This window comes from Takifugu rubripes, chromosome 2, assembly GCF_901000725.2.
Source record: "Takifugu rubripes chromosome 2, fTakRub1.2, whole genome shotgun sequence".
In the NCBI taxonomy this organism is placed as follows: Eukaryota; Metazoa; Chordata; class Actinopteri; order Tetraodontiformes; family Tetraodontidae; genus Takifugu; species Takifugu rubripes.
In genome coordinates, this window is record NC_042286.1 from 14742743 (window position 1) to 14769250 (window position 26508).

Consider the following 26508-nt stretch of genomic DNA (forward strand, 5'->3'; position numbering starts at 1 on the left):
GGAAGGAACCTGGCCAGTCACGTTTGCTCATTTTGAGTCCATAAGGCTAAAATCTGAGGATGTCATGAAGTCTGAAAGTCAGGAGCTCCGAGGAAACACACGAGTTGGAAGAGGGCCTTTCACAAGGATGACGTCATCTTTATTCCTGCTTCTTCCACATAAGGAAATCTCATTTCTCTCATTACAGCTTCCTTTAAATTAAATATTAATCCGACAGCTTGAATCAGGAAAACAGTTCGATCAAAAGACAGTTGGGATGCCCCATTTCACACGCATGTTTGTTAGCTGGGACGGGATCCACAGAATGATCAAGTGGATCAACCTTCACCTGCAGATCTACAAGTGACAGCTAAGCTACAGCATCTGTATCTCCCAGTCCAGCGTGGCTCTGAGCTTCAGGCCGGTCACGGCCACCATGCAGCACGTCTCCGTGTACTGAAAGTCCACAGTTGCAGCTTTACCACCTGGATATGAAAAGAATTCCTCAGATTACACAGTTCTTTATCTACCTCGGCTTGGATTTTTCCAGTTGTCGCTACATTTTAACTGTCATACACGTAAGATCCTCACCCGACACCTGCACGGCCACAGCGGATGGGCTGCGCTCCATCCCCAGGACGGTGACCGACTGTATCACAGTGTCACAATCAAAGGTTCCCTCATCACTGCCAGAACTGGCAAAAGAAAAGGTCACGAAAAATGACAACTGCCGACTCGGAAAATGATTCTTTTCAAAACAAAATGACAAATTAACAGACTGTCAGTTCAGAGACATAACATTCACCACTTTCCGTTTACTTGTGAGGCTTTTCAGGAGTTTGTTGTTAATTCACGCTTCCTACAGCAGGTGGGACGTGCACATGCAAGCATCTGTCTCCCCCATCTGGCGACACGAGGAACTACACCGACGACGCTTAAAGCAGAATTTACTCCAGTGACATTGAAAAATGCCCCACCCCAGTTTTTCTATTAGAGTCATTGCACTAAATTAGGTAAAATTCAGAAATTGGATTTAATTAGGAGAAGGCTTTTGCTGTAAACTGGGTGCTCCTTTCGAACAGGTGAGTGACGACTGACCAGCAGGTGAGGCGGCCCGACTGCATTCTGAAGCTGCGCAGGCAGAAGGCCTTTCTGTCACGGTAACTGAAGGAGTGACCGTCATCCATGTACACCTCGCCATCGGCTGCACCCTTCAGAAAGATCGACTTTATTAACTCTTTAGGCGGTTTTACAAACACTTGCTATTCTGAGAGGATCGTTTGGTCTGAACCAGACTTGGTCCGGCTTCCTTAAGCTGACAGAGAAGCCTGGAGCTTCCTATTCTCACCTGAGCACTGAGGGCCACAGTGATGGAGAGAGGAAGCTGCTGGAAGTCAGCGGTACAGGAGCCACGTCCCACCCACCTGCAGACCACTGAGCCGCCGCGCTGGAACAGGGGAACCTGGAAACCACACACACGCAGTCTCGCCATCTTCTGTGAACTAATCTGACCTTTGTCTGGATGAACCCAAGAAGGAACCAAACTTACTGTGTCCAGCGTGACTGGAAAACTCACAGTTGTGCCTCCTCCATACGTCTTTGTGGAGTGGACATCATACCAGACCTACAGAAGAGAAACCAGGCGTGTTATAAAAGAACGCACCAGGTGTGGCGACTTGCTGCACTGTTGTCAGCCAGAAAAGGGGGTCAGGCCCTGGGGTTGTGTGAAGCAGGTAGGAACTATGACTCTGTAGCTCTGATGGCTTCCGAGTTGGTTTTAATAAAGCTCATTAAATCCACCTGACGGACTCAGACACGGTCACAAAGGCTGGAGTCCTCAGTGTGTTTTACACTGATTAAAATGAAGGTTGTGGGATTTGCTGGCTGAGTAGGTCACCTCTCCTGGTCCAGGAAGTAGGACTTTAACTTCTTGAACCCCGGGATCAGTGACAGGACATGCCAGCAGGGCTCCACCTCACAGAAATAAAGGACTCTTTGATACAGAAAGCACAACGATGATGAGAGAAAAATGTAAAAAATGATTGTGTCACCTATCATATACTGGTTGTCCACAGCAAAGGTGCTCTGTTCTTTCTGGAACTCCACCCACAGAGGCCTAGTTAACACAAAACCATGTTTAGTTTTAAAGTGCGCTGCGGCCTCTCAGCCTGCAGTACCGGTGCTGGGCAGCAGGGGCAGCACTGACCTGAGTGGAGGCACACCTGATGTGTGAGAGTGGTGGAACAGGGTGTACCAGTATGGCAGCAAACAGTACCTGAGGATGAGAGAAGCAAAAGCTGCTATTAAAAACCGGTTTGTTTGTTTTTTTTAATTGGGCATTCCGATTCCACCTCTGCCGAATGGCGGTGCGGATCGCACCGGTGACCTCTTCCCCAAACAGCCACGGCTCCCGACGCTTGGCACACTTTGAGGAGTGACCGCGGAAGAAAGGCTGCAGGGCGGCTGCCTGGTACCAGCGCACCAGAAGCTCTGGTTCCGGATCCTTCATGAAGCCGCCGACGTCGGCTGGAACCAGGAGCACAAATGCAACAAATGTGAGTTCTTCTGAACTCCCGGTTGTCTGAGCAGCATCAGGAAATGCCTGAACGAGCTTGTCATGCAAAGACTCGACTCTCTTGCTCTTGCAGTACCTCCACAAAATGATATTCCCGCCATGCTTAGAGACAAAAGCATTGGAACGGTGATCTTCAGATAATCCCAGCTGGCACAGCTGTCGCCCGTCCATATCGCTCCTGTGGCGTCAACAAGACCAGGATGAACAGGTGAACATCACAGCAGATCAGGCCTGGTTTTAATTTGGCGTCTACCAAATCTCTGTGATCCAGCAAAGAAGGAGCGGGAGAGCACGAACGGTCTGGCCACGCCTCCTGAGCGCGTTATCAGACCCTCCGCCGTGGCCATGTGCTGCGGAAAAAACGCTCGTTAACGCTTTTCCCACCCTGGCCACATTCCAGCCTTGTTTTCAGCAGCTCACCTGGTAGAAACCGTACAGGTTGTGTAATTCCCGGTGTTCCCAGCCCCCATAATGCACTGCATCTTTGGGCATGGTCTGCTCGGGCCCGTCAAAGACAGACGGTTCGTTCATGTCGATCCACACGAATAAAGATGGTGTCGATCCCTGAAAGACAGACGGGAAAACGGATTGTTCCTGACTCTAAATGTCACAGTGCGAATGTGAAGCGCCGCCCAGCGTCGATACCTCGTACTTATCAAGGCCAAAGCACCTGGAGTACCACGCACGGGTGTGTGGACGGCTGAAGTCCAGGTAAGAGCACTCACCTGCGAAAAGGTAGCAGAATATTCCAAAAATAGACGCCTTCGTGTCAGATGCATTTTGCAGTCATTTGAAAGACGTTACCAGACCAGCAGGAGCCCTGAAAGATCCGCCCGTCCCGGGTCTTGATGAAATGGCCCTGGTCTCGGGCCTGCCGGTACAGCCACCACTCCGGGTCCACCTTGATGTGAGGGTCACTAATAACCACCAGCTGAAGCAAAAGCACCTGCAGGTTCAGTGTTTGACAGCAGGAAAACCCAGTGACCAGGATGAAACCGACCTTCCTCTTCTTGGCCTCTAGGTGGCGCTGCAGCAGCACCGGCTCCGGGAAAAGCGCAGGGTCCCAGGTGAAATACCTCTTCTGGTCCGTGTGGTCGATGTCGAGCCAGATGACGTCGTACGGGATGTCGTGCTCGTCAAATCCAGCATCCACGGCTTTCACGTCGGCTTCGTCCTCGTAGCTGTAGCGGCACTGATGGTAGCCCAGCGCGAACAGGGGGGGCAGGGCCTGGTACCCTGGCGTGGAGGCGTGGTCAGCACCGCCGCCGGCGTGATAACAGAAGATCTGCTTACACACCTGTAAGATGAGCGTACTGGGAGAAGAGCTGGTGCGGGCCGGGCCCCAGCAGAACCCTGCAGTCGATGACGCCACCTTCCGACACCCAGTGGACGTCAGTCCAGGGCTCCACGCTCCTCCTCTTCACTGGAGGTGCAGCTTCATCCTGGGGGGGTGAGAAGACACTGGTCTATTTTACTCTTCCAGCCTGCTTCTTCACGCCAAGGAAGATCTACCTGATGCTCAGATGAGCTGTAACCAACATCCAGGAAGGTTTCCGAGGCGTTCAGCCAGAGGACGCCCAGAGTTCTGCCGGGCTTGTGGGCCAGCAGCAGCGGCACGGACCCGTACAGGCCCAGGCGGCTGTGCAGGTCATAGGCGAAGGTGTCCAGGTTATAAAGACGATAGGGCTCCCCGTGTCTGCGAAAGTTACGCAATCAAGATCCAACCCTGGGGAAAAAGCTGCTGAATGGAAACGTGTGAGGACGTGTGGACCTGGTGTCTCTGAGCCGCAGGTCATCGGCGTGCTCCGGGACGCCGTACACGTGACTGAAGCCGTGAAAGCAGAAGTCTGCCCCGACGCTGCTGGGACCTGCAGGTGACCGCAGGCTTTAGGACCAGGAGTGTTGCCTGGAACACTAGGAACATTACAAACCATTAGCTTGGACGTCCACAAACCCCTGGAAGGTCTCTGTCCATGGTGGACCCGTCTGGTCTGCTGCCACCTGGGGACCCACCCTGGGGGCAAACACACACAGGACCTATTTTAGTTCACTGCCTCACAAACGGTCCCGCTTGGGACCGAAGCACCAGCGAAGCCTCATGAGGGGAGAGGAGAGCCGGATTTACGCTCCTGGGTTTCACCTGTGTGGATGCTGCAGAGGCTCCAACCACAGTTTTCCTCTGGAGTTGAACGTAACCATGACGTCACCTCGCCACAGGATCTCCAGGCGAAACGGGAAACGCCACACACGAAGCGCGTGCGGTCCCGAGGACCAAGAAAGGGTGACGGAGTCGTCCGATTGTTGCTGCACACTCAGTCTGCCAGATGATGAGGAACAGGCCCAGCGCAGCGTTCAGTGGCGAGGTCCAAACCCCTTGATTGTCCTCATGGAGAGAGCATGTGTGGTGCAGCTCTTACTGTTCACACGCCGCTGCCCCGACGATCACATCTGGAACTCTGTAGCGGGCTTTGATGGGATGGAGCTCATCTATCACGATCCCCACGGAGCCATTGTTGGAAGCCGACAGAGAAAGAAGCAGCAGCGTCTGTGGAGGGAGAAGGATCAGAGGAGGAACATGTGTGCTCGATCAGACGGGAATTCCCCCCACTCCTCTGCACCTTTAGGAAAAGAGAGTCGTGCCGTCCCACTCTGAGCCCCACCGGCATCATCCAACAATGAATCGGCTTGTTTAAAAGTATCCCATCATTATTAAATGTACATGTGCCTCTACTTTCCCAGGTCTCACCTGTGTGTCAGGTTCCAGCAGTTCCAACCGAGCCCCGCTCTCTGTGAGCACCAAGGTGTCCAAAAGGGCCCGGTGCTGCATGTTCGGGCCCCGGGAGCTTCGCCTTAAGATGACATTAAACCTTTATAACAACTGTAATACCTCAGCAAAGAAACAGATCTATATGACAAGAAGAAATACGGTGTCACAAATGACAAAACCAATATTTATTACAGTGCAGACCTGTAGAAAGCAACATGTTCACTTCTCTTGAACTTCTCAGTTCTGAGGAGGAAGCATGGAAATAAGTTAATAGCAATAGATAAATTGAAGCGTCTGCCTCCAAGTAGAAACTAGCCCATTCATTAAAAGTGAGTTTGACCTGTAAGAGATTCTACTAAAGATCATTTTATATGTGCACCTTCAACGGTCAAAATGAAGCTAAAACCAGCGGAACCACGTACCTAACGGCCATGTTGAAGTCAAAGACACGTCGAAGTCAGGCAGTGATGGCTTAAAGCAGCAGGATAAATATCATTTGCTCGACTTTAATGTGTAAACAGGTGCGAGACATGGCCACAGGCGATCACCACAATAAATGTTCACAATTTCAATTCCGGTGTAAATTTCCACAATAAACGTCCTGTCGAGGTCACTTCCGGTGTTTACTGTACTCGGTAACTATGGAGAGTGACGGCAGGCTAAAACTGTGTAATAATGGCTTTTAAAAAAATAAATTAAAGCCGCAGTAACGTCAGGTCGGACTCGTTTGTCCACTATTTAATTTTCCCGTTGAAAAGACTCGGGTTAACCGAGTTAAATGTTTATTTCTGTCTAACTTCCTCCCTGCCGACTGTTCCCGCGCTCTGGCGACCCCTGGCGGCGAGACTCGGAAGTGCAAGACGAGTCCACCCGGAGCTGGGGGAGGATCCGAGCCGGAGATGCGCCTGCGACGATGCCTGGTGCACGGACGCATCCTTTGGCTTTGCTGCTTTTTGCAATAACTTGCCGAACGGTGGCAGCGGCAGAGATTTCCGTATGGACGGTGGACATCAACTCGGTGGGTGTTACGACCGCAACGCGCACGTTCGGGTCGTTATTAGCGTCCGTGGCGAATGTCCGGTAGCAGCTGTTAGCCGGTAGCCAACTAGCTCTCGATGCTGCAGCCTGCAGATTAATGTCTCACGAAATCAGTCAGCCTCGGAACATTTCCTTCGCTTGTGTTAATAAACCGCCCAATATTTCTTTTAATTCAAGTTAGTTTGAAGTAGCTCGGTTATCTTAAAAGCTGCGTTTAGCGTGATTAGACCCGCAGAAACGACCGTAAAAGAATTACCTCCAAATACTCGCAACAGCAACTGTTTGCTTTTAAAAACTAATTCTGCGTTTAAGATGTAAATGTATGTACAGTATATGTATAAATATATAGTCTAAACCATATATAGAAACCCAAGCGAGAATATCACGTTTTTTCCCCTTAAGATTAGATTGAACTTTATTGTTATTGCACATGTACAAAATGCAGTTTAGCATCTAACAAGAAGTTAGAAATAAGGAAGAAATAAAACTCTTCAGATAGCCGTAATTAAACCTCTGATTCTTCACCTTAACTGCACTTAAATTCAGTGAGAGTTCTTTAAATAAGAAACCATTTAATAGGTTTCAGTTGTCCTGTTAAATAATCTTTAACCTCATGTTTCAGTTAATTATACACAGTAGTAATTAAAGCTTATGAGTATAATTAAAAAACATTGTAATATAATAGTGTTTGTCTTTTTATATCACTGCAGTTGATTTGAAATGTTTCAACTTTAAATTAGGAGGCATTTCACAGAAAGTGTGACCGTATATCATCATATCATTCATGTTCTTCCTGCAACCATCACGTTACGTTTTTGTGTCTACAGACGCAGGATGCTGTGTTTCGAAAGACATTGTACGCCAACACCAGCATCTTTATGAAGTGTAAGTAGCCCGTCGCATGAAGAACGTCCGAGTTTGACAGCCCAAGACAGACGTTCTCGTGCTTTACGTGTGGTTGTAGCTTCTGCACATTTGGGATTATTTCAGTGTTAAAGGAACTACAATTACTGTTAGTGTAATTCCAACTGAGATTACAGTCGAAAAGAAAGTTGCTAAACAGAAACGAGGAAGCAAAAAAGGAGATAAAGGACAAAAGAACGAGTCAAGTCAAAAGACTCAAATGACTCATCTCGCAGGTCCTCACAGTCTTTTAGATGTCTTGTGGAAAGGCCATCATATTTTCAGAGTAGCATTAAAAGCACTAGAAATCCTGCTGTGGGTGGGGGGGGGGATTCAGCTAGATGTGTGAGGTCTTTAGAACTACTGGTTACTGTTCACGGCTCCAGACGCCTTTTTCTTGTGCTTGTTGCTCCAGTTCAGGGAGACAAAGGCTCATGCGACAGGAACCTGGCCTTCAACATCAGCTGGTATCTGCGCTCCTCTGTTTGCTACAATGAGGTCTTTAACACCCCGGTGAGTGTCGACTCTTCACCGAGGCTCTAGGGCCACGGGTCCGGTGGGTGAGGTGCTGGTGAGGGTGAGGGTGAGCCGAGGGCGTGTGCACGTCAGTGATCACCCCGCTCTCTTCCAGGATAACAAGGCCATGAACATGTTCAGTATGGATCACATGCTGAAAGACGGCTGGAGCGGCTTCTACAGTCAGGGCTACATGTACTTTGACAACTGCTCCTCCCTCTTCTTGCCAAAGGTTTGTGACCAGACCGCTGCCTCTCGTGGTCCATGAGAACACCTGTGATCCGCCTCTTCTCTGTGTTCTCTCACTCAGGTGTATTATTCCGACTTCAACCCTTATCAGCCCCTCAGCAGCCCGAAGGTATGGTTGATCCTTGACTGACCCGCTCCTTTGGCCTGTCTGATCCAAAGACCGTTTCCTCCCCTCTGTGTTGTGTTTAGAGCGGACCATCGAACCAGAGCCTGGTCTGGCCCGACAAGCCGGTAAGACGCCATGTGAGATGGTGCCGTGGAGATCAAAGCGGTCTTTCCTTTGTGTCTGCATCATGAATAAAGTGGAGTTCTTTCATGCGTGCAGGACATCAGCGCGGTGGCCAAAGCTTGGGAGGACAGCCCGTATTTGTTCATCGTGAAGGTGCAGCCTTTGCTCCGTGGAGTGGAGGACGAGGACGCCGGCACCGAGCAGCTGGGCTTCACCTTCACCAGTCAGAACCGGTTCACTTCAGAACTTTGTGAAGCTGCGGGTCAGCAGGCCTGAGACGTTTCTGTTCTCTCTCCAGTGAAAGTTGAGATGAAGGGACCACATGACTACTCCTCCCCAGCAGACTGGCCTCTGATGATGGTTTGTACTAGAAACGATGTCAAAGGAGCTTTTCCAATAGGGTGTTATGGTTTCCGTGGTTACAGGGTAGGAATCAGTGCTGCAGTCTTTGGCAGCTGCTCTCCTGTCTCACAGTTCTTCATGGTCATGTGCATCGTCTACGTGCTGTTTGGGGCTCTCTGGCTCTTCTGGTGCGCTTGCTATTGGAGAGATCTGTTGAGGATCCAGTTCTGGATCGGGGCCGTCATCATACTGGGCATGCTGGAGAAAGCTGTGTTCTACTCGGAGTACCAGAGCATCCGCTACAGAGGCGACTACGGTTGGTTGATGTCACGACCCCCTTTTCATCACCTTTGCTGCTCTGATCTCCACCTGATCTCTGTCAACAGTCCAGGGCGCTGTGATATTTGCCGAGCTGCTCTCCGCACTTAAAAGATCTCTTGCCCGGATCCTGGTGCTGATCGTCAGTCTTGGATACGGAATAGTCAGGTGCCTTTATTTTTAACTCCTTGTATTTCAAACTGAGATGAGACGTTCCAGGCGAGCGTTGAGAGGAAGAGCTGATTCCAACCGGCCTCGTGTCCTTGTGCAGGCCCCGCTTGGGAACCACGGTGCATCGGCTGGGTGCCGTCGGGCTCCTCTACCTGCTCTTCTCCTCTGTGGAAGGTGTGCTGCGAGTGACGGGCGTACGTATCTCTCCCTTATCTCTAGCTGTAAAATAGTGGTGCAGAACCTGTCCTGCCTGGACAGCTGTGGAGGCGGGTCGTGTAAATAACAGTGTTGCTGGTGAGGCAGACGAGGGCAGCCTGGACCTGCGCCCGCCAGGCTCATACGTGATGATAACAGGCGATTTGGGCTGAGCCACAGAGGTTCAGCAGCCACCGTTGTGGTGACCAGGGCCTAACCCTAACCCTAACCCTAACCCAGCTGGGGAGGGAGAGGCAGCAGCTCGGAGGTGGACGTGTGGCCGTCTCAGGGTGGAGGAGCTTTGCCTCACTCGTTCGCTCCTGCTCTCTCTCTGTCCGTTCTCCATCTGAAAAACGTGACCTTGTTCTCTTCTCCGCAGGGTTTCTACGGGACCGTCGCCCTGGTGGCTAACTTAAGCCTGTCCCTCATCGACTCCTGCGTCATGTGGTGGATATCCTCTCCCTGTGGGCTGGAGATGCATTTCCACGGGCCCTTGTGCCATTTGGACTCCCCTTTGTTTGAAACGTGTTCTCCTTAACTTGCATTTACATTTTCATCAGCCTGTCTCAGACCACTCGGCTCCTGAAGTTACGCAGAAATGTCGTCAAGCTCTCGTTGTACCAACACTTCACCAACACGCTCATCTTCTCTGTGGTCGGTGAGCAGCAGCTGGAACCTCTTGATGTTTCTGTGGTGGCGTTCTGACAGGAAGGAGTCCAGAAAAGGCTTCTTACTGGGAGTACTGGGAGGATGGGTGTTGAACAGCTCCAGCTACATCGTTCCAAAGCTTGCTTCTGCCCAGGCGAACATCTGGTCCTGTCAGGTTTAACCCCCCATTGTGATTTGGGCGTTCAGCGACCCCCCATTGGAGGAACGAACCTCCCAGTTGATGTCCTCCTCCGTCACAGTGGCCGTAATGGTGCCAGCGGAGGGTTGATGGGCGATGAAGTGCAAACAAGCCAGGCGGCACCAGTTCTTTGAATGTGTTGTTCCTTCCGTGTGGTGTCTGATTGAGCTTCAGTGTTGTTCACCTGTGTCCACAGCTTCCATCATTTTCATCATCTGGACCACCAAAGTCTTCAAGCTGGTGGACTGCCAGAAGGTCAGATTTCCTCCGGTTGTTTACTCGGGATAGTCTTGTGTTTCTGATCTGCTCGGCCGTGACAGTTGAAGTTCCCCCGCAGGGCTGGCGGGACCTGTGGGTGGACGACGCCTTCTGGCGCCTGCTGTTCTCCACCATCCTCCTGGTCATCATGGTGCTGCTGCGGCCCTCAGCGAACAGCCAGAGGTCCGGAGACCGCGATCAGGCAGCTTTCTTCTGTTTCAGGGTGCCTTTACTCACACTTGAGTGTTGCTTGTGATTCCTTAGGTTTTCTCATTCTCCTCTAATTGATGAGGAGGAGGAGGACGAGGCTAAGGAGCCCATGCTGAGCGAGGCTTTCGGTAAGAAGAATATAGCAGATGCGCTCCACAGCCATCATCATGTAGCTGACATATTTTTACAACCAAGTCCCAATTATTGTTTTTCCTTCAGAGGGGATGAAGATGAGGGGCTCAAAGCCTGATTCTAACGGCTCCCAGAAACTGCTGAGCAAAGACGTAGGTTCAGCTATTGGCAGCATCACAATCGCTCTATTTTGTCCATTGGTTTCATATATCGTGCAGTAATTTGGAATTCTATGTTCTGTTTTCAGGATGAAGACCTTAAATGGGTTGAGGAGAACATTCCTACAACTGTGGCTGATGTGTGAGTCAATCTCCCTCAAAGACAATAGACTATCTAACTATGTTGACCGGTTTCATGGCAGTGTTTCATATGTGTCTCCTCCTCCTCCTCTTCCTCCTCCTCCTCCTCCTCCTCTTCCTCCTCCTCCTCAGGGCACTCCCTGTAATGTTAGATGAAGAAGAGGTAACGGATGCTTCTGCTGCTCTCAGGTCTCTTCTGGTCACTTTGTTGTGTCACTGTTGACCCGAGTTTTCTTTGACAGGAAATCCTGAAAACAAAGATGGAGCGATCCAAAATGGAGTGAAGCTAATTTACTGTGGACGCCCACGAGTGGATCTGAAAACCAAAAGATTACAGCGGCGGGGGGTTCAGAAGGATGAATTACATGTTTATAATATTGGATGAGTTGTGGTTGGGGATGAAACGGAGGCACTTTGGGAAATATTTAATGTCAGAAATATTTCACCTCGGGAAATATTTCCAAAATGACACAAAATCATTCTGTGCCTGTGTAAAAAGTGTATATTTGAGAGGCGGGTCGTTCCTGGGCTCAGTTAACAGAATCGTCTGAATTTCCTCCCACTTCTGTCGGAGTCTCATGAAGGTCTTGGTGGGTGTCCAGAAGGTCAGAAGAGGGTTAGTCTGTTGGGAAACAGCCAGATGTTTATTCTGACACACGACATGAGCACAACAACTTAAACGTGTGTCTCACTGTTAACACTTTATCTTACACCTTTCCCACTTGAATAAATGAATAATCTTTAAATAAATGAGCTATATTCACCTGAAGGCAACACAGCTGCAGTAATAACGCTGAAACTGGAAACATATCAGATTTGGTCAGGGAGAAATATGCAACATTTGATTGTTAGGGTTAGCGTTAGCATTAGGGTTTTAAGGTGGGAGAATGCAATGGACAGGAAACAACCAGGGAAAATGTCAGCAGGAAGTCTAATCCTATATTAAAACATTTAATCACTGTTCATAGAATGTTAAATTACTTGTTTTTCAAAGTCCAAACCTCTTGTTTGTTTGATTCTAAATTATTGGTGGAGAAGTGTGTGAATCTGTAGTTATGTTAAAACCCCGACACACTTGCAGCAATGTAGAGGTTAAAAATAGCCAGTCATGCAAAACCCTTTTTCGTTTTTGGCAGCTTTACATCCCCGATGTTGTGTGAGCTACTGCAGCGTGTGTGGAAGTGTCCACTGCTCTACTTTATGTGTGTTGATGGAGACGCTCAAGTCCACTGGCTCCAACTGCAGTGCCAATCCAATGATTTTGTCTGGCTTTTTGCATATGTTTGGCAAATAAAATTTCTATATAAACATGGCCATTTTGCGTGCTTTAGTGTGTGTTAAACAGTGGGAAACTACAAAACTGTCAGTAATTTGTTCTTCGGGTGATATTCTATAGTTTAATAAATGTATTATATGGGCCTGTTTCGTCCTCGTCACGTCCTCTCGCGATAACAGCCCAACTCACGCTGCTGCCGCTTTAATCCCTTCCTCGTGAGCTCCAGCCCCGGTCACGTGCCTGTCAAGCGTCTGTCCCACGCGCAGCCGTCGTCGACACACAATTGAGGAAGTAAGAAGAAGCTAAGCGGGCTAAAGAAAACTACAGTCGGCGTCCAGCTCGGACTGTTGCTCTTTGTATTAAGTTACAGAATGTTTACCTAAAGTGGTTCGACACAGTTGCTAACCGTCTTTGTTGGTATGGAGTAAAAGCGCAACTGTTTGAGAGCATTAGCCTCCAGGCTAGGCTAGGCTAACGATCAGCTGTTGTTTTGGTTGTACATTAGCGCTGTCAAAGCAGATAAGCTGTTCAGTTTCCAGGAACTCTTCAAGTGCAGATACAATGGGGCGGAATTCTGTGCTGTCCACCACGACACTGAGCGACTGAGCATGTTAATGGCGGCCTTTAACGGCGTGACGCCTCGTTAGTCGGTCAGCTGTTCTCCCGGCGTCCTCTCCTCATAATGTCTGTGTAGATTCTCCTTATCATCATCACCGTCATCGACTCGGATCAAACACGTTCTCAAGATGCACGACGCCTATGAACCGGTGCCTATTTTGGAAAAGTTGCCTATTCAGATTGACTGTCTTGCGGCCTGGGGTGAGTGTTGGAAGCACTTTTCAATTCTTTTCTATTGAAATGGTGTTTTTGAGAGCTGCTTTCCTCTCAGATGACTGGCTGCTTGTGGGGACGAAGCCTGGACATCTGCTCCTCTACAGGATCAAGAAGGATGCAGGTAGGAAGGGTTACCTCACTTTGAATGGTTATTGGTTTGGAATTGTAAATGCATGTGTATATCTTTACCTGACAGGCACCAACCGGTTTGAAGTGACGCTGGAGAAATCGATTAAGAACTTTTCAAAAAAGATTCAACAGGTACATTTTAAACTACATGCTGTTATTTAGAATGTGTTTATTGGTGGTATAGTAGACGGGTCGGCATGACTCCTTATGAAGATGGAGGCAGTTAAAAGTTGCTTCTTGTGTCTTTCATTCTTTTCCTTCAGCTTCACGTCGTCTCACAGTACAAAATACTCGTTAGTCTACTGGGTAAGTTTTTAATTGAAAGTATTTTGGGCTGTTGTTTCTATAATATGATTAAATGAGTTTAGTCATTTGCAAACCCTGTGTTAGCCAAGACATGAATCTGTCACTAAATGCGTTTGTCCTGCAGAGAACAACATCCAGGTGCACGACCTCCTCACCTTCCAGCAGATCACTGGGCTGCCTAAAGCGAAAGGAGCCACACTCTTCGCCTGTGATCTGCAGGTGCGCAGCTGGGATGCTCTTGTAAAGGGTGCAGTTAATACGAGATTTGTTATGTGGTTCCTGCTGTGCAATGATGGGTTTCAACCCCTGAAATGTTCCAGATATTTTTTTTCTTTTTTCATTCTAGCCATTAAGATGCTTGGTTACGTATCAGTGAGCAACAGTAAAGTACTTTAGACATCATGGATAAATCAGTAGAACTCCCATTTTCCGCCATGTTTCCTGTTGAAATGACCCAATGGTGCTGCACGTACAGTAGCAGAGGGCTGGAGTTATACCAATAACACATTGGTGCGTCTGACTTTATTTCCCTCAGCAAACCAGCCAAGGAGAGGAAAGACTGAGAATGTGTGTGGCCGTGAAAAAGAAACTGCAGCTTTATTACTGGAAGGATAGAGAGTTCTATGAACTGGAGGTGAACTATAGTTCTGATCCATTGCTGTCGTCCCAGACTCATCTGACACACGAAACCATCTTAATGTTTCTGTCCCTTTGGTCTACCAGGGGGATCTGGCAGCTCCGGATATTCCGAAGTCTATGGCGTGGTGTGAAAACTCCATATGTGTTGGTTTCAAACGAGACTATTACCTCATTCGGGTACATGCTGCAGAAAATGTTAGCGTGTTTTATTTGGGCTTCTTCTGGGGGTTTCCATTCTTCTAAATAGATTTGTAATTAGTTTTGCAGTAACAAATCTCCCCAGTTCCCTTTGTACGTTCTTCCTCTCACCACTCGTGCTGTGTGTTCTGTCACCCAGATTGATGGTCGTGGTTCCATCAAGGAACTCTTCCCCACTGGGAAGCAGCTGGAGCCCCTGGTTGCCCCACTGGCTGATGGGAAGGTGATTGTTGTTCAGGAAGACCAAACCGTGGTGCTGAATGAAGAAGGAGCCTGCACCCAGAAGTGCCCCCTCACCTGGACAGACATTCCCATCGCAATGGGTAGGAAGGAGACAACTCCTGAGATGTTGCTGCTCTACAAACCACGTGGCTTCAGCTGACATCAGGAGGATCTGACGGCAAAGCCAGAAAGTCACATGCTGATTAACAAGACCCCCCCCCCCCCCACACACACACACACACACACACACACACGCAGCCCACAGCTGTCTGACGTTGCTTTTAAACATGAAAACCAGAAACCCAGTAGAAAGTTGCGTGTGAAAGGGGGTCGCCTTGTGTCTGTCTGGCGTTCTGGACCTGTGAAACTGTGCAGATAAATTAAGGGAACGTTTAAAGATCAGCTTTAAAGGTAGCAGGAACCACACAAAGCCCACCGGCAGAGCTTTGGTAGCGCTTCTGAGTTCAGGTCCCACCAGAACTGCTCTGTTGGTTCATGGCTGAGGGGGTCTGGAACAGCCTCGCCCAGCTGGATCTGAGGGGGGGGCTGTTTCCCATCCCATTGTTTTTAAACATACCCTCTAATTATGCTTAATTGGATTGAATTTTTAACAAATCATCAGTTATCACAAACTCCAACAGCCATTTTTGTGCCGTGCTCTGAACCTCGGAGCTTCAGTTCCACATTTGTTGCGTTGTTTTCTGCGTGTGCAGGTGATAATAATCTCTTGCGTCTCGTGTCCCCTGATCGTGCAGAGCACCAGCCTCCGTACATCATCGCTGTGCTTTCTCGCTGCGTGGAGATCCGCACCTTCGAGCCCAGGATGCTGGTGCAGTGTGTGGAGCTGCAGAGGCCGAAGTTCATCGCTTCGGCAGGGTGAGTTTAAAGCTTTAGCGGACGTGGACAATGGTGGACGCGGGCTCAGAAAACCTCTCTGGACCCTTCAGATCACTTTCAGATCTCATTGATGCAGCTTCTCTCCCACAGGCCAAATATTGTGTACGTTGCCAGCAACCACTTTGTTTGGCGCCTGGTTCCCGTGTCGATATCCAGCCAAATCGAGCAGCTTCTTCAGGACAAGCAGTTTGAGCTGGCTCTTCAGCTGGCGGTGAGCTGGCCTCCACCAAACCTTCTGCAGGGTTCAGTTGCTGCATTAGCTGAATCTGTGTGGCCTTTTATGTGGCTTGAAGTGCCCCCCGCCGTTACCTGATGCCTGAGACGCAGCTTTTGTACCGTGGTGCTGGGGGGTGACCGTCTGCTTTCCTCTCCTTTGCCAGAAGATGAAGGATGACTCGGATGGAGACAAGAAGCAGCAGATTAATCACATCCAGAATCTGTACGGCTTCAACCTCTTTTGCCAGAAGAGATTTGATGACTCAATGCAGGTGTTTGCCAAGCTTGGCACAGGTATGGCTTAGCCCCCCCCCCCCCCCCAGTGTACCCAGGTTATTTGGTTCTTCTCTCTTACTTCCTCTTGTGGTGAGACTGTCCTGTGAGCCATAATGAAGGTCCCCCCTCCTGTGCAGATCCGACTCATGTGATCGGCCTGTATCCAGACCTGCTTCCATCAGACTACCGCCGCCAGCTGCACTATCCCAACCCCCTGCCAGCGCTGTCCGGTGCAGAGCTGGAGAAGGCCCACCTGGCTCTCATAGACTACCTGACACAGGTGTGTGCACCTCTGACACAACCCTGAAGATGAGCTGCCAACACTGTTGCTTTTTGGTTTGTCCTCAGAAACGCAGCCGCCTTGTGAAGCATTTGAACGACTCTGACCCCTCCACGACGTCTCCCCTCATGGAAGGCACTCCGACCATCAAAAGCCAGAGAAAGCTTCTGCAGATCATCGATACCACGCTGCTGCAGTGTTACCTGCACGTAAGGACTTTACCCTCCTCATTCACAGAAGATACAGGCTTTATTTTTATGCCTGCGTACGTCAGAGTGTCTACGCACACGAATCCACATGATTTTTATTATGTCATCAAAGTGAAAGATGGGATAAAAGAGAAAACTTTAATGGAAGCTGGCAGCAGAAGAAAGAATTCAGCTAAAGCCCAATGGACTTTCTTTCAAGCAGCTTATCAGTAGATGTTGATGGACAGTTAAAGGTTCTTGTGTGGAGTCGATTCGGTTACATAGATCTGGATTTTATTGTGGACCATAAAATCTCCACAATAAATCCCAGATCTTTGAGTTGGACTTCAAAGGCTGACTGGAATGAACTGGGAATGTGTGACAGTGTTGACGAGTTCTAATCCCATTTAGACCAATGTGGCCCTGGTGTCCCCCCTCCTCCGCCTGGAAAATAACCACTGCCACATCGAGGAGAGCGAGTACGTCCTGAAGAAGGCCCACAAGTACAGCGAGCTCATCATCCTCTATGAGAAGAAGGGTCTGCATCGAAAAGGTAAAGGTCTGGGTGCTTCAGCACCTCTGCAGAGACCGGCGCCACACCACAACAACCAGGACGCATCTGCTACAAATTTACACTTTTGAGTCGATTATCAGAAAATGAGGGCTTTTTCCACTGCAGACCCGCATCTGGTTCTGCTCACGACGTCCCATCTGAAACACAGGAGCCTTTGTTGTTGTGCAGTGTTTACGGGCAGAAAAGTGCTGCCTCGTTAAATCGGGAGGTGCCGCGCTGCAGCCTTCGGCGCCCCGTTCAGCTCAGAGGAGCGTTCCTCCACGCGGCCGATTCCTCGTCCACAGGGAACACCGCGCTCCTCTGGCCTCGGCCCCCAGCACGTTTGCTCAGAACGCAGCTGGTTGTCACCACCCTGCAGTGATGCCAGTCCAGTCTGCCGCTCCCCCTCCCTGCCAGTTCTAGCCAGCTCTTCCCGTCCTACAATTAGCACACGTGCGCTGGAACGGAACCAGAGCGGCGACAGTTTGCTCTTCTCACAAGGAAAATAATGACATTTGAGTGTCTTTTGTGACGTTCCAGCTCTGCAGGTGCTCCTGGATCAGTCCACCAAGGCCAACTCTCCGCTGAAGGGTCACGAGCGCACTGTGCAGTACCTCCAGAGACTGGGTAAGGACCGATGGCACCAGCCCCCAGGGCTGCTCGAGCACCTCCTCAGAGGTTTAGAATGTGTCTGCATGATTTGGAACAAGCCTTGGAGAGAAATGTCAGATGTGGTTGTTTGTTCCAAACACAGGAACTGAGAATTTGGGAATCATCTTTGAGTTTTCTCCCTGGGTGCTGAAGATCTGTCCTGAGGACGGCCTGAAGGTGAAGTCCAGTAAAGCACTGAAGTACAAAGACAGAAAGAGTCGGTCTTCAGTTGAACAGCTTTCTTCTCTGACCAGATCTTCACTGAGGACCTGACAGAAGTGGAGAACCTACCCAGAGACAAGGTGCTCCACTTCCTGATGGAGGGCTTTAAGGAGCTCACCATCCCATATTTAGAGCACATTGTCTCTGCGTGGGACGATGAGAGCCCAGAGTTCCACAACGTGCTGATCCAGCTCTACCTAGAGAGGGTTCAGAGCCTCATGAAACAGTACCTGAACTCCCTGCCAGAAGGTACGACCTCCAGGGAGATGTTCTGACACCTTGTTTGCACATCATGATGCACGAATTAGCGTTAGGATTTGAATCTGATGCCGTTCCTGCTGCTCATCCGTCGGGATGCTTGGACCTTCTAATGATCATCCCCTGGATGGATATTAGAAGATGCAAACACTGCAGAAGCTGCTCAGCGCCATGTTGCCAGTCACATTATCCCCCTGATTTATGGTTGCTCGGCTCCCTCAGCGAGGAGGAAGCTCTCAACCTTTCAGGATCCTGAATATGAAAATGCTGAAGCCAGAAGAAGCTGCAGCTGGAGCAAATGTGTCCTCCTCATTAGAACTATTGTGTTTGTTGGATGGAACGAGCCACGGTCCTCTTCTAACGTTGGTCTAGTGAATAAGTCTCATCTCTGAACGAGGCGCTCGTCGGCACAGCCGCCTCGTTCTGACCGGTAATGGGAACTCTGCGTCTGCAGGAGTGGCAGCTGTTGCTGCGGGGAAGGAGGAGGGAGATCTGGGGGAGTTCAGGACCAAGCTGCTGTCTTTCCTGGACACGTCCAGCAGCTACCAACCAGCCAAACTCATCAGCGACTTCCCCTTTGATGGTGAGGCCTTCAGGACCTGTTGCACCAGGCGCACGGTGACCCGTGACCTTGACCCTTGACCCTGCTCTCTGTCCACCAGGCTTGCTGGAGGAGCGGGCGTTGCTCCTGGGCCGGATGGGTAAACACGAGCAGGCTCTTTTAATCTACGTGCACATCCTGAAAGCCACCCGCATGGCTGAGGAGTGAGTACACTCGCACCCTTTTCCAGGCTGAAAATCCGCCGTCCAAGTCCGAGGAGCGGAGCAGAACTTTGACCTGCTGTCTTTCCCTGTGCACGTGTCCCACAGCTACTGTCAGCGACACTACGACAGTTCCCTGGAGGGCAATAAAGACGTAAGAAGCCTTTTAATGTCACTTCTTTCTCATTTGCTTTTTGTGAACGAGGTGTGTGTTTCTGCCAGCAGCTGGAACGTAGAGTCCAAATGAACTTTCCCATCACATCTAGGAGTTTTAGCTCCTGATTAATGTCCTGAACATCAGCAGCTGCTATCAGACGCCTCCAGAGACGAGTCCATTCAGATGGGGCCGATTCAGGTCTGATCAGCACAGCTTCTTTCTCTCAGGTGTATTTGTCTTTGCTGCGGATGTACCTGTCCACCCCCGACGCCCACTGTCTGGGGCCCATCAAGCTGCAGCTGTCGGAGCCCCAGGCCAACCTGAAGGAGGCGCTGCAGGTCCTGAAGCTGCACCACAGCAAGCTCAACACCACCAAGGTAAAGGTGCAGCAGCACCGCCTCCCATATCCTCTGGATCACGTTTACACAGACTCGGAGCTGTGTTCTGACTCAGTCAGTCAGCAGCCAGCGGTTCTGGGGGCCCAGGGGTTCTGGGGGTCCAGGGGTTCTGGGGGCCAGGGGTTCTGGGGGCCCAGTGGTTCTGGGGGCCCAGGGGTTCTGGGGGCCCAGCTGCTCTGGGGGCCCAGGGGTTCTGGGGACCCAGCGGTTCTGGGGGCCCAGCTGCTCTGGGGTCAGCGACAGCGGCTGCTCAGTCAAGCCTGCGATGGATTCCTGAACCTTGACCCTAAACGTCTCCAACCTGTCGCCTTTCTCAGGCCCTCAACCTGCTTCCAGCAAACGTTCAGATCAAGGAGATCCAGGTCTTCCTGGAGAGCGTCCTGGAGGAGAAGGCCCAGAGGAAACGCTGCAACCAGGTGGTGAAGAGTCTGCTGCAGGCCGAGTTCCTCAGGGTGAGCTGAATTTCCCAGGAGAACGGTTCCTGGAGGCCACGTTTCCACGTTTCCTGATGATTAACTCACAAACTGAGCATATTTGAGCAGCAACCTCACAATTCCAAGCTTTTCCTTGAAGAACGGCTCAAACATTGATGCTTACAGACACATTTGTTTGTATCTGCTGCAAAAACAAGACTTTCAATCTCATTTTCAGGTGCAGGAGGAGCGAATCTTCCACCAGCAGGTCAAATGTGTCATTACGGATGAAAAGACCTGCCGAGTCTGCAAAAAGAAGATAGGAAGCAGGTGAGAGGGCGGCCGGTGGAGGCGCTCCTGGTGTCTGTCGGGCGTTCTTCCCTCACAGCTGTCAGCATCCGTGCGTCTCTCTTTCAGTGCGTTTGCCAGGTACCCCAACGGCGTGGTGGTGCATTACTTCTGCTGCAAGGATCGCAGCGCCTGTCCCGCTGAGCAGTGACCGAGCCGGAGCGCCGTGGCCGGAGCGCCGTGGCCGGAGCGCCGTGGCCGGAGCGTCCTGCACATGAAACATCCAGGATCCGTGAAGGGGGGGGGGCAACGCTCAGACTCAAGCACCGGTGGTCCACCCATCCTGCCTGCAGCTTCTAGAGACGCCTCTGAGACTCTGGAGATTCTGCTAGCATCAACATGTAGAGTGTCGTCATGCCAACCCTCACGTCTCCACGGCGGCAGGAAGGAGCTTTTTTGGATTTATTTCCTCAGACACGTTAGACGAACTCTGAGGCCGTAAACTTTGGAAGGTGGCGACAGTTGTTTCTAATGTCTAATTAGTTTTTATTTGAAATGTGAAGGTTTGCATCTGTTGGGTTGCGAGTGACTCGGGAATCAGTCAGTTTTCCATGGAAGTGGAGCCAAACATGGCTGTTGCCTTCCGCGTGTCTACGTTTGCAGCCTGGCGCCAGCGGGAGAGCGGCTGTGCCAGAGCGCCGCCGCATCAGCAGAAACGACTAAGTGGTCGTAAACTACAGCTGTAGCACAGCGGCTCTGTCGGGACTGGACCTGGGCCCTGCCGGCTGTTGCCTCAGAACTGGCGGCGGCTCCGGAGCGACGCCTCCTCTCGCCTTCTCCATGTCTGAATAATAAAGGAGTTTGTTCATCAGTTTTAAAGCTGCGCATGTGTTTGCACTGCTGTCATTTCCAGCCCAGCAGCTTCTGAATGCCAGAATAATCCAAACTTTAGTGATTTGGCATCATCACTGCCTTCCCAAATGTGCAGATTTCCCATGATGCCATGGGCCCGGGGCAGGTTCAGGAACCTGGTGCGGCCCCAAACAGCAGCGTCACCAGAGAAATGTGTCAGATTCACAATAATCAGCATCTGCTTCTGTTGGAGGCTTGTTCCCTCGCCTCTGACCTTTCCTCGCCCGTGACCTTTCCTCACCTGTGACCTTTCCTCGCCCGTGACCTTTCCTCGCCTCTGACCTTTCCTCACCCGTGACCTTTCCTCGCCTGTATTGTTTCCTCACCCGTGACCTTTCCTCACCTGTGACCTTTCCTCGCCTGTATTGTTTCCTCACCTGTGACCTTTCCTCACCCGTGACCTTTCCATGCCTCTGACCTTTCCTCGCCTGTATTGTTTCCTTGCCCGTGATGCATCTGAAGAAGCGGTTTGGCTGGTTTTGGTCCCGTGAGCATGCGTTTGCTCACTATCTTTGCTCACTATCTTTGCTCAGGCTGTTATTTGCTGTCCCGGGGCGTGTTGGTCCCACAGGGCGCGTCCTGTCATCAGAGAGGAGGACATTGTGGTCCTGGAGCGTGATGTCTGCCTTCGCTCTGGAATAAACAGGCCTTCCCACTCCTGGCGTTCCCTGCCAGCCATGCAGACCCAGCACAGCCCGACTGACCTCGGAAACACTCCTAATGACGCTTCTGTCAGGTTGGGGCCCATGAAAAAGCTGTTTCAGAAGAACTGGGACTCAGCAGATAAAAAGGAGGCTTGAGAGCAACGCAGTCCCAAACACACACACTCAGCGTCCAGGTGGAGTTGGGAGGACTCCCCTAACGCGTGCACGCTGCCGCTCGTGCATGTAGAGCCGACTGGTGACACTTGTGAAACGATGCTGCCGTTGTAAACTCACTTCCTGTTTCTGGACCTTCGGCTCCTCCGCGGTTCATCTGGACGCTCGTCCCGACAGCTCCGCTCCTACGCTGAGCCTCAGCCAGCTGGAGCAACACAACCACAACAACCTGAACGCTCGGCAACGCGTCTGTCACCGCGGAGCCTGCCAGCCGCCTCTAGCGCCAGGGCCCGATGGCTTCCTCATCGTCTGGGCATGGAGACGGGGTCCAGCTGGAGAGCCGGGCTCAGGCTGCATCACTGGAACATACGGAGACATCCGACGTGGGTCCAAAGGTCGGCTGGGACGGCAAAAAGAGACGCACTGAATAATGAATCAATTGTGGTGGCTCCCTAATCCGGCCTCTATGGCGCGCGTGTGTGTGTGTGTGTGTGTGTGTGTAGAGTATTCTTACTGGGATGCTGTAATGTCTCGGATTTGTCTTCCAGTGTGTAAATGGAAAAGATGTTCCAACTGGAAGCTGTGAGGCCAAACCCAGTTTGCCCAGTTGAACTGAGCCCAGTCTGGTTCCCTCTCCAGAGCTGCTGTTCAGAATTCCCCGGACCTCCCCGACCTCGGCTGGGGTGGTGTCCAGATATTTATGAGGAGTTTCATGGATCAATGAGACCCTGAACGGAGTCGCTGCTGACAGGGAAACCGACTGGGTCAGAACGAAACCACGGACGGATCTGCTTCTGCTCAGCTGTCAGGTCCAGTTCTGAGGCGCTTGGTGTCCTGCTGCTCCTCCCACTGCATGTGTGAGACAATTCAGATCTCTTTGTTCCACTCGCTTTAACTGCTGATTCATGTTCTTCTTTGAGGCCAAATTTGTATAAACTGACGGCTAAATAAAGAGCAAAGTTGTGGCTCTGAGTTACGACATCATCAAAGGTGTGTGAGACTATAATAAAAGGGTTTATAACTAGCTGAGGGCTTTATAACTAGCTGAGGGCTTTATAACTAGCTGAGGGGTTTGTAACTAGCTGAGGGCTTTGTAACTAGCTGAGGGCTTTATAACTAGCTGAGGGTTTTGTAACTAGCTCAGGGGTTTGTAACTAGCTCAGGGGTTTATAACTAGCTGAGGGCTTTGTAACTAGCTGAGGGCTTTATAACTAGCTGAGGGCTTTATAACTAGCTGAGGGGTTTGTAACTAGCTGAGGGCTTTATAACTAGCTGAGGGGTTTGTAACTAGCTGAGGGCTTTATAACTAGCTGAGGGCTTTATAACTAGCTGAGGGGTTTGTAACTAGCTGAGGGGTTTATAACTAGCTGAGGGCTTTATAACTAGCTCAGGGGTTCATAACTAGCTGAGGGCTTTATAACTAGCTCAGGGGTTTGTAACTAGCTGAGGGGTTTGTAACTAGCTAAATAACTAGTCTAAATATTTGTCCTCCCGTCTCACATCCAGCGACGGGTGTGGACGAAAACAGGACACGAGCTCAATGATCCTGGTGACAGTTGAGCTCTGTTCAAACAGACGGGAGCAAACAGCTCCGCTGCCTCTGAGGGTGGGACAGATGCTGCCAGCTGTGCTGGGCCTGGACCACCTTCATCACCACCTTCATCACCACCACCATCATCATCACCACCTTCATCACCACCACCACCTTCATCACCACCACCACCATCACCACCACCATCATCATCACCACCTTCATCACCACCACCACCTTCATCACCACCACCACCATCACCACCTTCATCACCACCACCATCATCATCACCACCTTCATCACCACCACCATCATCATCATCACCACCACCACCTTCATCACCACCACCACCATCATCATCACCACCTTCATCACCACCACCACCACCTTCATCACCATCACCACCTTCATCACCACCATCACCACCACCATCACCACCACCATCACCACCTTCATCACCACCATCATCACCACCATCATCATCATCATCATCACCATTATCATCATCACCACCACCTTCATCACCACCATCATCATCATCACCATCATCATCACCACCATCATCATTTGTATATTTTAGATGTAAAGATTTGGTGCTTTAAAACACATTTATTACACTTCTGGACCTTCTTGTTTGGTTTCCACCATGTTTGGATCTGAATCTGCAGAGTTTCCTGTCTGAAGATCAACGCTTTAAACATGCAGCATGAAGCTTTGCAGCAAAGCATCCTGGGAAACCTCAGGAGGCTCAGATACGTTTCTGCTCACTGTGGATGCTTGCATAACACACACACACACACACACACACTTACACACACCCACACACACTCACACACACACACACTCACACACACACGCTCACACACCCACACACACTCACACACACGCGCACACACACACACACACACACTCACACACACACACACACACTTGCGCACACACACACACACACACACACTCACACACACTCACACGCTCACACACCCACACACACGCGCACACACACACACACACACACTCACACACACACACACACTCGCGCACACACACACACACTCACGCACACACACACGCACACACTCACACACACGCACACACGCTCACACACACACACTCGCGCACACACTCACACACATACACACACACACAGACTCACACACACACGCTCACACTCGCACACACACTCACACTCACACACAGACTCACACACCTACAAGCCTTTAAGGAATTCCATTGTGATAATAGTGGAGCGTCAGCCCTCCCCCCCCCCGACTGTATCAGTGATGATCAAGCACCAAACAAGTTCAATCGTGTGTGTGTGTGTTTTCTGAAAACTTTGGCTGGTTACATGAAATGCCAAGTGTGTGTGTTGGTGCAATTAAATGGTTCCTGACAACACACACACACACACACACACACAGAGCCTGATCCCCTTTCCCTTTACACCCCCACGGGGGTCACTTGTCCCAAATTCTGGCCCGTTTTGGTGGCTCCTGGTTTCTCAGAGCCACCCTGGTGATCCACTTGATCTCCTTCCCGATCGTTAGAGCAGCTCCGGCTGAGAACAGCTAATTGTGTCGGTCTGTGTGTCTGCCGGCGTTCCTGGGGTGAATCCCTCGGTTTTCCCTTCCCGACGGGGGAATGTGCAGCTCCCCCCCCCCCCCCCCCCCCCTCAGAGGGTTGGACGTTCACACGCTGTTGGAGTTGGAGACGCTGCCCAACAACTCGCTCTGTTTTCATACCATGGAGCCGGAGGGATTTGGGCTGTTCCAGCAGCAGCTCTGAGGGACACGTCCTTGTCCATACGAATGAAGACCAACATCTGGCTCTGGGCTGCCAGATGTTGGTCTGATCCCTGTAATGATGGAGGAGAGGGAACAGCAGCGCCCTTGTCTTACTGACCTCTGCAGTCGCCCTCTAGTGGCAGAGTCCAGAAACACAACAAGCCCCACCTGGAAGATGGTCAAAGACTGACCTGCTGCCCCGTCTCTCCGCTCAATCTGACGGAGGAGGTTATTTATAGCAGCCGTGTCAGTGGGTGTTGGTTCCAGGCTCCAACCAGTGGAATAATGCTTCTCCTCAGTGGGACCAATAGGAGTTTTCAAACGAGATTAAAAACTACAGCAGCGCTCCAAAAACACTCAATCTTATTCGATCCCTGACATTGTGAATCCAGACCGCACCCCCGCTGGATGTGAGAAATGGAAGCAGATGAGCGTAAAAGCCCATAAACGCACATTTCATCAGGGAGTTTAGGCGTAAATTAGGACAGATGGAACGCTGCGGACAGCTGGCGGGGGATTTCCCCTCAATCATTGATCTCAGCCTGGCTGACCCTGGATCAGCTTTCTGAGTGCTGATGTTACTGATGAGGGTCACTGGACATTCCTGATTCCTGGTGTTTATGCTGTTGGCCCGACTTTGCAGGACGCCTCTCACACACATTAGGAGGGGTTGGATGAGCTCATGCTGCAGGCTGTTGCTTCACCCCGGGCCCCCGGGACGTGAGCCGGGCCCCGGGACGTGAGCCGGGCCCCCGGGACGTGAGCCGGGCCCCCGGGGCGTGAGCCGGGCCCCCGGGACGTGAGCGCTCCGCTGGATTCCTCTGGGGCCCTCTCACATGAATGTATCCTGAGGTTTTGGTCTTACGTCCCTCCGGAGTCGCAGATATGCAGAATGAGAAGAAGTCGTTGATTATTCATGAGGCTGAGTTCAAAGACTGATCAGTTTGGCTTTGATGTGAACGTTTCGTCCACACAGCTGCAGACGTTGAGCTCTCACGGCCGTTTATTGTGCTTGAAGCTGCAGCCACAGAACTCAGCAGGTCTGTTGGTTTGCTGGTTGGACTGGGGGCCCAGGTCCTGGTCACAGCCGCTGGAGGGGCCACAGGCCAAAGGTTTCGGGGGTAAAGGGCATAAAAATGCTCCTGCTGTCAAATACAAGAGCAAAAATATGAAACCACTGAATAACTGTCAGGAAATGTAAGTCAACCAAGAGCAGCTTATGAGAGAGACTGTGGAATAAAGACACGATGAGATCTGTTGGAGACATTTGAG

General features: G+C 50.8%; 3 protein-coding genes across 8 annotated transcripts; 2 read left to right on the forward strand and 1 right to left on the reverse strand.

Annotated features, from left to right (window-relative positions):
* Positions 1-117: 117 nt before the first annotated feature.
* Positions 118-5878, reverse strand: ganc (glucosidase, alpha; neutral C). 2 transcript variants are annotated; one of them, XM_029828075.1, is made up of 24 exons: positions 5744-5878; positions 5523-5564; positions 5301-5403; positions 4972-5099; positions 4695-4871; positions 4486-4568; positions 4326-4422; positions 4067-4250; positions 3852-3996; positions 3555-3790; positions 3359-3485; positions 3200-3279; positions 2975-3118; positions 2808-2904; positions 2631-2732; positions 2331-2505; positions 2186-2254; positions 2031-2095; positions 1877-1953; positions 1529-1603; positions 1328-1441; positions 1078-1190; positions 571-674; positions 118-464 (listed from the first exon to the last, which is right to left on the reverse strand). In XM_029828075.1, exons 1-24 carry the CDS (start codon positions 5752-5754, stop codon positions 355-357), a joined length of 2658 nt encoding a protein of 885 aa, XP_029683935.1. In that variant the 5' UTR covers positions 5755-5878; the 3' UTR covers positions 118-354. The 2 variants fall into 2 exon arrangements, 1 of the variants encoding a protein (XP_029683935.1); XR_003886252.1 differs by lacking the exons at positions 118-464; positions 571-674; positions 1078-1190; positions 1877-1953 and having other exon boundaries at positions 1367-1441.
* Positions 5879-6170: 292 nt separating this feature from the next.
* LOC101061158 (transmembrane protein 87A) lies at positions 6171-12340 on the forward strand. The gene is made up of 20 exons (XM_003978496.3): positions 6171-6339; positions 7187-7244; positions 7678-7775; positions 7894-8010; positions 8089-8136; positions 8217-8258; positions 8353-8479; positions 8555-8616; positions 8731-8914; positions 8985-9084; positions 9188-9281; positions 9662-9733; positions 9832-9940; positions 10326-10384; positions 10467-10570; positions 10652-10725; positions 10817-10881; positions 10977-11029; positions 11161-11191; positions 11271-12340. Exons 1-20 carry the CDS (start codon positions 6235-6237, stop codon positions 11310-11312), a joined length of 1644 nt encoding a protein of 547 aa, XP_003978545.1. The 5' UTR covers positions 6171-6234; the 3' UTR covers positions 11313-12340.
* A 200-nt stretch (positions 12341-12540) lies between these two features.
* vps39 (VPS39 subunit of HOPS complex) lies at positions 12541-21074 on the forward strand. Of its 5 annotated transcripts, none has more exons than XM_029828055.1 (24): positions 12543-13123; positions 13194-13259; positions 13335-13399; positions 13531-13573; positions 13698-13792; positions 14109-14207; positions 14297-14407; positions 14550-14733; positions 15388-15508; positions 15620-15740; positions 15910-16039; positions 16159-16301; positions 16370-16510; positions 16901-17042; positions 17583-17669; positions 17797-17870; positions 17948-18164; positions 18628-18756; positions 18836-18938; positions 19044-19089; positions 19320-19469; positions 19808-19942; positions 20142-20233; positions 20321-21074. In XM_029828055.1, exons 1-24 carry the CDS (start codon positions 13051-13053, stop codon positions 20400-20402), a joined length of 2649 nt encoding a protein of 882 aa, XP_029683915.1. In that variant the 5' UTR covers positions 12543-13050; the 3' UTR covers positions 20403-21074. The 5 variants fall into 5 exon arrangements, with proteins under 5 accessions (XP_029683928.1, XP_029683915.1, XP_029683920.1 ...); XM_029828060.1 differs by having other exon boundaries at positions 15913-16039; XM_003978495.3 differs by having other exon boundaries at positions 12544-13123; positions 14297-14389.
* Positions 21075-26508: the final 5434 nt, after the last annotated feature.